Here is an 11,628-nt window from a genome sequence, read left to right on the forward strand (position 1 = left end):
TTCAGATGTTACAGATCAATGTTCAAATAAAAATAAACAAGAAAAAAGGGGGAAAGCATTAGAACTGATTGAAAGTCGATTTCCTCTAAGAGAAAGCCAGTGTTAGCAAACTGTCAGAATAACATTAGGTTAACATTTTCTTTTTCTTAATGACCAAAATAAAAAGTTAGAAGTAATTCTGCAGTAATCTAAAATATAATCAAATATGTAGAGATCTGAATCAGCTGCAAACCGGCATTTCATCTAAGGGGATTTCACACCTAAACAATGAAACAAACATTCTTTTAAGAGGCATGGTCCTTTCCTTGGAACATCCTCATTGACAACGAATGAATTGACTGAGGAAAGAGAAGACAGAGAAGAAGAGGAGAGATAAGAAGAAAAAACTGTGAATCAACTTAGAAGTGGCTTCAAAGTTTTAAAAAATGTAATGTATGGCAACCAAAAATCAGAGACAGTCACACTAGACACATACATACAATTCATGTAAGGCAAGTTATTTCCATGCAAAGCAAAGGTGTTGCAAACGCTGCTGAAGATGTAGCTTCAGTTAAAAAACAACAGGTCTAAAAAGTAATCGTATAAAATAAAGATACATGAAAATATTGTAAAACATACTGTGGTGAAATATTTTTCTAATCTGTGAAATCAATATACAGTAAGCTGGGTGTAGGTAATTCCCATTATGCCGTAACTGCCCGCTGGGAATATCTGATTTCAGGAAGGACTACTAGAAAACGTATATTGAACAGAAACACTGGAGTACTGAAGCAAGTTATGAACAGAATGCAACGCTTAGAAATTGTAATTGTACGTTTTTCTTTGAAAGGTAGTACATGACATAAAACTTGACATGTTTCTGCACCCCAGTCTACAAGTCAAAGTGGCAATGCAAATAAGGAGAACCTAAGCAATACATAGTTATCTGTATTTCTTTGCAAAAAATACCCATTTCGCTACACTGTTCTCTGGTGTGTAATGAATGCTAAATGGTTGTGCTGTACATTAATCATAACCGATTGCTGGGGGTGATTTTAGCGCTGGAAATTCGGTGCTTTGGTGCTGCTGTTTTTAGCGTGAACTACCTAGCGCATACTGAAACGCTATCTAGTAATTTTGTAGATTTGTAAGACACGTTTTCATGAACGTCAAATGAGCGACGATCTCACTAGCCAGAGAGTCGAGCTAATTAGCCTGAAACAAAGAAGCTCCAGTGGGAAGAAATACACAAGTACTATCCGAACAGCACGTGGCTGGGTTCGCTGTGGTCTAGCTAGTTAGCAGAGTGAGGAAGCAGTGGTAGAATTGCTACTAGAGGAAAATGAGAGAACTCCTAAAGTGTCAGGAAGGGTCAATAGCTGCCAGTAAAACGGCCGGTAGAGTGCAGCACGGGGACCTTTTAGGATCGGCAGTGTAGTCATGAACACCCCAGATTGGTGCTCTTCCCTACCATGTTACAAGCTTTTGGATATGACGTGGTTGGCCTCCCTCACACCTGCACCCAAGGGCTTCTAGCTTGTATCACAAAGCTGTTCATTCTGCCAAGGAAGGCGAGGGTAGCACATCTGTCTCGGTGGCTGCTCTGTCTCTCAGCATAGCTTTGAAAACCAGACTGCAAGTGTTTATTTCTGAGAAGAATTCTTTAGACTAAGTAGAACAGCTGAAACACAAGACGCTGATAAAATCTCTCAGTTTCTTACCGTGTTCTGGAGGTTTTGTTGTTTGATTTTATCACCTGTTCCTTTTCTCAGTGGGAAATTGTTTTAGATTCAGCAGAGTCGATCTTGAAACTAAGTACCTCTAACTGCTAAGCTCTTCTGGGTCATGTTCTTGGCTTGCCCTCATTCTTTTGGATTCTTCCCATGAGAGCTGTTTACTCGTATTATCCCTTCAGCAGACCAGGAAGGAACTGACTCTATGGCCAAATGGTAAAGTCTCTAACACAATTTTCAGGAACACCAATTTTAATCCTGATTCTGGCTGAGACCTTTAAGGTCTATTCATGAAGGTGAATTTGGCACTATTTGGACATGGGTGAGATTTTCTGCATTGTCTCATAGATCCATTTCCCTTTATACAAAAAATTATTCCCAAACCAAGGACATGCACAGTGTCTTAGTTCTTACTGAACAGTAAAACTACTCGGCCAAAAAAATCAGTCACTTGTATATTACCTCATGGCAATTAAAAGTTATTTAAACTAAAGAAGAACCTTAGCAGAAGTATAAGGGAACTGGGCTAACTGCCTGAAAAGAAGTTGCTTGGTTGTAAGTATATTTTCCAGCAGTTTGGATATCATGACGTGGGCCATCTCAGTGGTCTTTAAACAGGCACTTGTTGGTCTCTTTCGTGTTTGTTAATGATACTTTTAACGATTCCTGGGAACAGCGTCTCTCTCTCAACCTCGTGCTTACAGCTGTTCTACCCAATTCTCAAACTAGTTCGTCGTTAAGCCAAAGGAAGAAGTAGCAAACTAAATTGCTATCTGACTGGTATTTTCATTCATCCAGAATAAGAGTCACGAAAAATTCTAGCTCTATGCTAAGTTGAATTTAGATGAGCCTGTGACAGCTACAGCTGGGCAACCTCACCAAACCTGCATCCTGCCACCTTCCTTAGGGTGGGTGTACCGCCTTGAGTAAATCATTATGGGGCAAGGGGAACATTCAAGCCCTTTTTCACCTCTGTGTTTTACTGCTCTGCTGAATTCACGCCCCATTTCCCATGGTCAAGGTGAGTCACTGGGCAACTGAAACCCCACTCTGCTGCCTATGCTACGGTGTGTCTTTTCCACCTTGATGAAACTGGTCGTCCTGGTGTAAATACTAATGAATTAGAGCAAAAATGTGATACTGCTAATGTTGTTAATCATGGTGAATACTATTCCTCGCCACATGAGCTATTTTGTCACCTTGATGTCTCTTATTCTCTAGATGAAGCATTTCTGCTTTAGACAAAGGAGGTTATAGGGGAACGATCATCCATTTGATCTTCAGGATCACAGTGCTGTTGTCTTTCCGGTTAAAACATGGACATACTATATATAAAAAATAAACAACCCCCAAAATGCAACGTAGAAAAAAAGGCAAGACATTGCACTTTAAACTGGAAACAAGACAGAAGTCATTCTTCTCCTAAGCAGATTTAAGAAATCACTGCATTTGAAAACAGTTCTTAACAGAGATACTCTTCAGACTGAGTATGTATTTGTTTCATTTGCATCTCCATTAAAGGAGACCTTTGGTGTTGTGGACCACTCGCCGTCAGTTGCTAATAATAATGGCCTTATCCTGTATATACAAAGGGTATATACATGCTATACCAAGCTTAACAGTCGTATTACCAGTCATATTTCACCACAGTAAAGGGGGTGGGGGCTAAGGGGGGACGGGGAGGGAGAAGGGTTAAACAGCCTGATTACTTTGGACAGTATCACTTTTTTTGTATGGTTGTATTTCATGAGTTTAATTAAATAAATTTGAGTATTAATTACATTTTCACTAAAAGTGATACTGTCTTTTATCTCAAATATGAGGCAACAATGTGTGCCAACAAATGGACAAAAAAATGGAGGGATGAGCATTCATACAAGCAAAATAGCAATAGCGGGATCACTAGGGATGTCAAAGGAAAGTAAATGCTCAGATGAACTGTTTTAAACTGTATCACTTGTTAATTTATACATTAACATGTACTTAATTGGATAGCTGCTTCGGTATTAAATTGTTTTCTGTTATATTTTTAAAGTACTGATGTTATTAGCAATAGCAGTTAAAGCTTAGCTCTCTTCCATGCTTATTTGTATTCTTAACCATCTTTCATACAAACTGCATTATAACATTAAAAAAAAAAAAATCTTACTTTTTTCTGAAGTCATATCAACCTAGAAGAGAAAAAAGGGGAAAATTGAAAAGTTTTACTATAATCTCTCTATATAACGTCACTAATGAAGTAGTATAGGTTGAGTCAAATCCACGAGATGTATAGACACACACAGATTCATAGACTTAAATGGAATCAATTAATGTATTTAAAATAACAGTAAAAGCACGGCGTAATTTATTTAGTGTTCCCCATCACAGAAAAATGGTAACTTTACTATAGTTATGGTCAATAGTAGATGCAAAATGTTGCAATGTATTTTCTTTAAATGCAACTAGCAGTATAGAGGACCCAGACTTTTGTATTATTGGGTATGTTGTTGCATTATTCTTAACTTATTTCTTCCCATCTAAAGCAAAAAAGTCCAATACAGTTATCTGAAGGCAGATGACCCTTCTGGAAGGCAACTAATATGCTTTATACATAGTTTCATCGTACATATTCATTCTGAGCTCATGGCTTGCATTTTTTGCCACTGCACTTTGTGATGATGAAAAGCAGGTGCAGGAATGACTGCCTAAGGCAAGAACTAGGACTTGGTGCCACTAATAGCTATTGACACCTCTAAAGAGAGGCAGTGATGGCCCTCAGAGGCCAGCTTTTTGATTTTTCAGAGTGTATTTGGGCACAGATTGAAAAAGCCACACAATTTTATGGTTACTCAAAAGAAAACGCAGCCCTTGCCAAAAAACAGTAAAAAAATGCAATGTGAGACTATGAAAATTCAAGACGCAAATTTTTGAAGTTGCCATGTAGTTTGACTTTTTTTCAGTTCTGATAGCACAACCATTTGCCCACACAAACAAACACACAAAAAAAGATTTTTGTTGTGTAAATTTGGATATGCATAAGTATGCAAAGTTTGATGTAGCACTAAAAATTTCATTTCCTCTACAAACCTGTGGTAGTAGGATGACTGTGAGGAATGAAAATCAGCTATGCAGTGCTGTTGATACAATATACTGCAAATGTTAAAGCCCCCAGGATAGCTTTTTAGTGAGTGTTGAAAAGGTTTTACTTGTCTAAAAGTATTCTTTATGAAAAAAAAAAGCAATATATTGTCCCATTTAAGATGTTACTAATTCTTGCTTTTCCATAAACTGGAAATGAATACAAATAAATCAGTGGCAACACTTACATGTTCGTACATGCCTTGCAATCATGCAGGCTCACATTATTAAACTTCACACTTAGCAGTGTGTATTAAAGGTCCCTAATCGTACGGATTCCTCTGATGCACAGATGGCCCTACGTGGTAACCTAGGACCCCCAGGAAACTTTAATTCCGCTTACTTTAAGTTCCTCCGAATCAGCCTGGGATTATGTCAGCATACCAATTCATATTGTTAAGATAAAAATGAATAAGGTAAACAAAAAATAATTTAAAATGGACGGTGGTTTTAGCCATCAACGAGCTTGTCTTTTTGTGCTTTAGTTTCTTCTATAAAAAAACAAGACGTCATCAATGTTCGGAAAAATAATTTTCCAATAGCCTTTACGCTGCTTTTGCAGAGCATAAATTTGTTAAAAACACCTCTGGGGGACTTCACTGGGAATGCGAAAACCGCATTGTAGAGGCCAAAAGAATTAGAACTGAATGATCACCTGGTAAGAAACGTCACCTTCTGAATGAGTACAGGGGGAAGGAGCCGCAAAACTTCGGCCCTGTTTTCACTTGACAGTGCCTCTACTTCGGCACCGGAAGAGGAGGGATGAGTATTTCCGTGCAACGAAACTTCGGAACGCCGTTCGGCAGCTCTTGGAAAAGATGCCCGTCGTCTTTGGGGAGCGGGCCCTTCTCACGCTGCTGGAACTCTTACTTGTTTCCAACAGCTGAACATCATCAGAACGTGGGGATGCCCGTCTAGTGTTACTCATTCATGCAAGGGTCGGACCTTTAGAAACATCTATAACTGCCAGAACGGGGCCGGGAGTGTAGGAGGGGGTTGGCCACACCTCTCCATTAGGATGCAAATCCAGCGTATGCTGAAGATGAAAACCCTCGCCCTTTTACTTGGGGTAAACTTACTCGTAACTTCTGGGTTAACACCGGTTCTGTACTGGACTTCGGCACCCACCTCCGAAACGTGTCAGCTCCAGCCTATTAGATGTTACTAACGGACGAGATCTATGCCTTGCAGCCCGTGCGCAGGTACACAGGTAGCGCATCCAACTGCAGCCTGGTCGCAGACTCCCCCCGGTAGTGGGGAACGCGCTGGTGGAGCTAATAGTGGTATCTAGGTCTGTTCCTCTGCCTCTCTTCCTCCCCACCACCACTAACTAGAAGAATAATATTCAGACTGTGCTTAGGGGTATTAATAAAAAGCGTACTATGCCAACGATCCGCTGGTTCCGAATACTTTAGACAAGTCTAGTAGCAACCCTGTGTTATTTTTTAGGGTGTGGGATGGTTCTTGGAATCAGAAAAATCAATCCCATGTCCCCGTTTTTGTGCCACAGAGAATAAAGCTCAAAGAAATACGCTTGTATGGCTTATTCTTGAGGAAAGCAGGTTTTAAATTTTTACGGAACTGTTTTGGAAGAAAAATGAACTATTATGCGCCTCCAAAATCAGTGCATCTGAATCAGTAAAACTTTAATTTTAACACAGGGAAAGTTCAACTCGGTAAAATTCCAGAAGTCAGCCTGCGCAAGATCCTGTTAAGTGCACTTCCCCTTCGTTGCTTTTGTAGCACTGAGCTAACGACTGATCCGCGTGTTTCAGTACAGATTTAATCTTCCGAGTTATACCCGTTGTATTTTAGTAGTACACGTAAGCAGTCACATGCTGTTATAGCGACATTACCTCTTCTTCTTGCTCTTGATCTGATTCTGATTCCTTTCAGTTCCCAAATGCCATGCAGAAAGAGAAGGGGGAAACAGAGCAGGCAAAATGCAAATTTCTTAGAAGACGACAGTAGGAAAAAATAACGTCTGACAACATTTAACAGAAAAGAAGAAAATGCAATACGCTTCTGCAATTGATTTCTTATGTCAAAAAGCAGCCAAACCCTTAACTGTCAGCTTAAAACACAAAAGGCTACAGAATGAAGCAAATTACAAACAGAAAAGCTGCTTCTGGGTGTTAGACTTCTAGTGATCCTGATTTGTACCAAAACATAAAATATATACATGCTTTTGCTCCCACAAATTAGCACGAATAAATACTTAAAATATTTAAGAATGTTACCCATTTAAAGTTAAAATATGTTGAGATGTGTTATTTTTAAATTATACAAATTTGCTACAATAAGGATTGTATTATATGCTAAAAACGCTGAGGGAAAAAAAAAAGAATACCAACAGGCAAGATTTTGGTCAAACAGCCTGATACATTACTAAACGGCATGCAGCTCCCAAGCTGACAAGGACAGTAAAAAATCCTAGTTATTACAGAATAGCAATAAACTGACTCTATTAAGGAAACAAATGCTGCTTAAGATCTGATCTCATCTAAACAGAAATCAAAGGCACTCCCATAATTTATGAGACTTTGACTGGCCTCATTCTTGTTATTCATAAATATAACTCATATTAGAGTTTTCCACTCCCTTTTCTGCCCTTGATACAGGACGATTTTCTTCCCCGGGGTATATTAGTAACTGTTCTAACAATATTCTGAAAGAAAGACCATTTACACGATGTGACGCACTCATAGATTCTTGAAAGATTTGCTTAGATGTAGGATGAAAAGTCAGAGTAATATTAAAATCTAGTCCAAGAAAATATTTCCGTCACTGCTATAAACTTCTGAAATTCTAGAGCTCAAGTCTGCTACATTTTTATCACTACCACCACAGATAAACAAGGCAATTAGCTAAAAACGCTACTGCAAAGCCCATTAACTTTCAAACTGACAAATGAAAAAAAGGACGAGTAATTTTCAGTCCTTCTGTACTTCATACCTTAAGAACACGCTATGACCTTACGGACATTATCCTTACACTTTGTGAAACAGGTATGAATGGTAACTTCATCTCCAGAGAGGTGTCACAAGACATGGTTGGACAGTGTGGGAAGTCTTTGGTACAACAAAAAATGAACCTAGAGGTACTCATTGAGTCCTTGGATCTGTCTCAGCCCTGAACAGGATCTGGGTAAAACTTCTGTATGAAATAAAATATAGTATAGGTCTTGTGCAACACCAAAGGAAACCATGGGAGCTATGTAGTGCAAAGGGGATTTTCGTCTCCCGTGTCACCTCTTCTGAGTCCACAGGAAATATTCGATTAATGTCTTTGAACACTGGCATTAAGAGTACCAAACTGAAGAAATGGAAAGCCCTTGGGTGGTATGTATCTGTCTTTAAAATACCTGACTACAAAGCTTGAACTACATTTTTTGCCCTCCTACTCATTTCTCGGTTTACATTATACTGCTGATTACAGTAGATCAGTATAGTTTCACAGTACCTTTGTGTAAATGGGTAAAGTGATGTTTAAATTACATATGGCTTGATGAACGAGGCCTCTGGTAGATTTTGGCTCCTTCATGAATGATAATCGTCCACAGGGTTCTTGAGTGGTATCTCGCACCTGGTAGAGCGAACAGACAGACATCTAAGCTGTTATTTTGCTGTATGACCTACTTGTGCCACTCAACGCTATTTAGCAGAAAGAGGCTAGATGTGGCAGGAAAAGCCCATGTAGGCAAAAAATAATGTGTTCTTTCTTCTTTTTTCCCCTGTTTGTTTCTAAATGTACATCCGGATGTATTTGTGTGTCAAAGCAAGAGAAGACACAAGCTTACACCTTAGAAGCTTATTCAGACAAGGCAGTCCTAACGCTGTAATCACAGTCTTAAAAGAACAGACACATTCCAGTATGATTGGGCTTCCGTGAGGACTTACAACACCCATTTTTCACTGAAATGGTCCTCAGACTTTATGGAAATAGCTGACACCTCACTTTGTATGAAGTGATTAAAGGAACTAAGTCATTTCCCCCCCCCATATGGCAAGAACATGTATTTATGCTGATGTTAGCACTAACTCTTTGCTCAAAATTTTAGTGTTAAATATATTGCGTTTGTTCATTCGGCTGCTCTTTTGGCTGAGTGGCTAGAAACAGGGAAAGTTTACACTTAAAATTACTTCTCTTGCAAAATGTTTTCTCAAATGTATCGATAAATCCTAATCTTAGAATGAAGAAATTTGCTGGAATGTATTTAAAGGCGTGACCATTATAATCCGCAAAAGATACTGCAGCATGCCATACTTGAAGATTTTGCAGTGAATCTTAGAAAAATCTCTTTCACTGTTGTTAGTAGAAACAAGTGTAAGCACTTAGAACTTAAGGTACTGGTGATGTAGTTTTAGCTTTTGTACCTAATGTCAGGAAGATTAAATACAATATCACAGAAGAAATACAACTGAAAGCATTGCCTCATATTTAGTTTTCCGAACTGATAAATTGATGCAGTTAGATAGATGAGTATTAACTTTATCAGATTGAAAATACTAGATGCAAAGACACGCATGGTTTTGACCATATTTTGGAAAATCCATCACAGAGAAAAATATGCAAAGCCAAAGATGGTGGCACAGATAAAGCTCTAAATTAAAACAAGCTTACAAAATATCGCTGGAAAGGAGGGAGTGAGTTTAAAAGTTTTCTAGCAGCATACAGCAAATGTAATACAGTAAGGGAGTGGATTGAGTTTCTCCCCTTTTTGGAAGTTTCCACTCATAAAGCGTTTCTCCAAAACTCTTTTATGCAACGGTAATAGCGTAGTCTGCCATCGCCAGGACGTCGGGAAAAGCTTGCGGGAAGAGGTTTGCAGTGCCCTCTGAATCCTTCCCTCCAGGAGAGGAGGTGGTGGTGGCTCAGCGACAGCCGCCCTCTCTGCTGCTAGCACAGACCGCAGCGAGGGCACCTCTTTCCGTGCCTTACTGGTCCCTGCAGATCCCACGAACGACGCAGCCGAGCCCCGTGGACCACGGCATTTACGGCTCTACAGCTATAGGGCTGAAGCATTAGTTCACTGTGGGTGAACAGGGGTTTTTTGGCTTGGCTTTTGTTCTCCAGACTTCTCTAATGACATGGAAGTTTTAAAAATAAAATAGTACAGCAATATACGCTACAGGGATAAAATGAGGTTACAGTTGGGAATTTCTAAAAATTAACTACTTCCTTTTTCCTTTGTTCTCAAAAATATAGTAAAACCATAACTTGAAATATCCAAAAAGGAACCGTGCTTTTCTCACTGTAGCCCTAAAGAAGTTTTGTGTTGCTACTGAAGGAGCATGATTGGTTGAAGAGCAGTTATATCTGTATTTACAGCTGCATGCGTATTTACAAGTGTAGGGTACAACGATCGTATTTTGACAGACATCTGCCAATTCTATGACGTTTTCTGACACTTGTTTGCAGTTTCCGCATTTTTCCCTGCAATATATTGAACCATGATACAGGAAACCAAACAAGACTAACTCGATCAGCTCTTTAGATTATTAGGTGGAGAACAGCATTCCTAGAAGTACCATTTTGGTGTCTGAAAGAATGCTGTAGACACATGCCATGTATAGCACAACACAGGCACACATAATTACATTTAGCAAAAAAAATTTTACTAAATTCTAGGTAGCCTCTTCCATACATCTGGTTGTTTTGACTACCCAAGTCAACATTTAACCCATTATCATGAAGTAATTTGGAACTGTTCTTCAGTCTGCTAAGTTTACTGCAAACTCAGAATCAGACCAAAAAATAAAACCACAAACCATAGCTCATGTTATAACATTACCTTAACAAACAGAGGAAGTCTATTTTCTTTGAAGGCAAAAAAACTGAATATATGATGTTGCCCACTCTTTGTTAGCGGCACCAAATTACCAAAGCAGTCAACATAGATGGGTTTTCCTTCTAATACCTATTGGAAATAAAAAAGAAACAAAGCCGCTATTAATCACAGTGAGGTGGTTGGGATTTCTTCTTAAGCACAATTCTACAGTAGTTTCAATCAAGCTGTTAAATTGCTAGGATTTGTCAGCATTTGCACAGTTTACATGTAAATTACCTTTTACATTTACAATTACAGTTACCAGTTACATGGTAACTGTGCAAGTTACCTAAAATCTGTGGAAACATTTCAGATCATTAAATTCCAGTTGGAATATACTGTTAATTCAGTAACAATAGCATGACACTATAAATGACAAAATGAGTATTCGGTGTCATGAATCTGGGAAAATTCTCAATTTATATTTTAATTCGGATTTTTTATGGGCTCTAATTTTTAGCATACTTTGCTAACCTGGCCTCATCACAACAGTCAAAGAAATATTTTCTTCAGCAATCAAATCAAAAGTCCTAGTTTTGACTGGTAGGATAAGAAGCCAGTCTGGGAATGCCATGAAGTTGCAGAGGCCCTTTTTACCAATGCAAAAACTTTCTAAATTAGGTTACTTAAGTGTTTAATCTACTTGCAACGTGTTGCAGCAGGCAAAGACAGTGCATATCAGTAGATTCTATTTATTTCAACTGGATTTGTAAAGGCTTTTGAAAGTCAGGCCTCAGGTAAATGCTCCTCTGAAATGCCTATATAATGATACTGACTATATATATACATACTGCCTACATCTTTGGATTGCTATTGTTATGGTCTCTCCACATGTTTAAATCTCAGCTTACCAGTTTTGGAGATCACAGAATCATTAAGTTGGAAAGGACCTTCAAGATCATCAAGTCCAACCATCAACCCAACACCACCATGCCCCCTAAACCATGTCCTGAAGCGCCACGTCCA

General features: G+C 38.8%; 1 protein-coding gene across 1 annotated transcript in view; it reads right to left on the reverse strand.

The window, feature by feature from the left end:
* LOC104616737 (ankyrin-2-like) overlaps positions 1-11,628 on the reverse strand; it is a gene marked incomplete at both ends in the record, with an annotated part of 73,150 nt that overhangs the window by 17,280 nt on the left and 44,242 nt on the right. Inside the window, 4 exons of the mRNA XM_010281846.1 lie at positions 3,862-3,883; positions 6,689-6,721; positions 8,295-8,417; positions 10,627-10,752. Of these exons, the coding sequence (XP_010280148.1) occupies positions 3,862-3,883; positions 6,689-6,721; positions 8,295-8,417; positions 10,627-10,752 (304 nt within the window). The remainder of the gene's footprint in view (positions 1-3,861; positions 3,884-6,688; positions 6,722-8,294; positions 8,418-10,626; positions 10,753-11,628) is intronic.

This window comes from Phaethon lepturus, unplaced genomic scaffold (genome assembly GCF_000687285.1).
Source record: "Phaethon lepturus isolate BGI_N335 unplaced genomic scaffold, ASM68728v1 scaffold9652, whole genome shotgun sequence".
NCBI lineage: Eukaryota > Metazoa > Chordata > Aves > Phaethontiformes > Phaethontidae > Phaethon > Phaethon lepturus.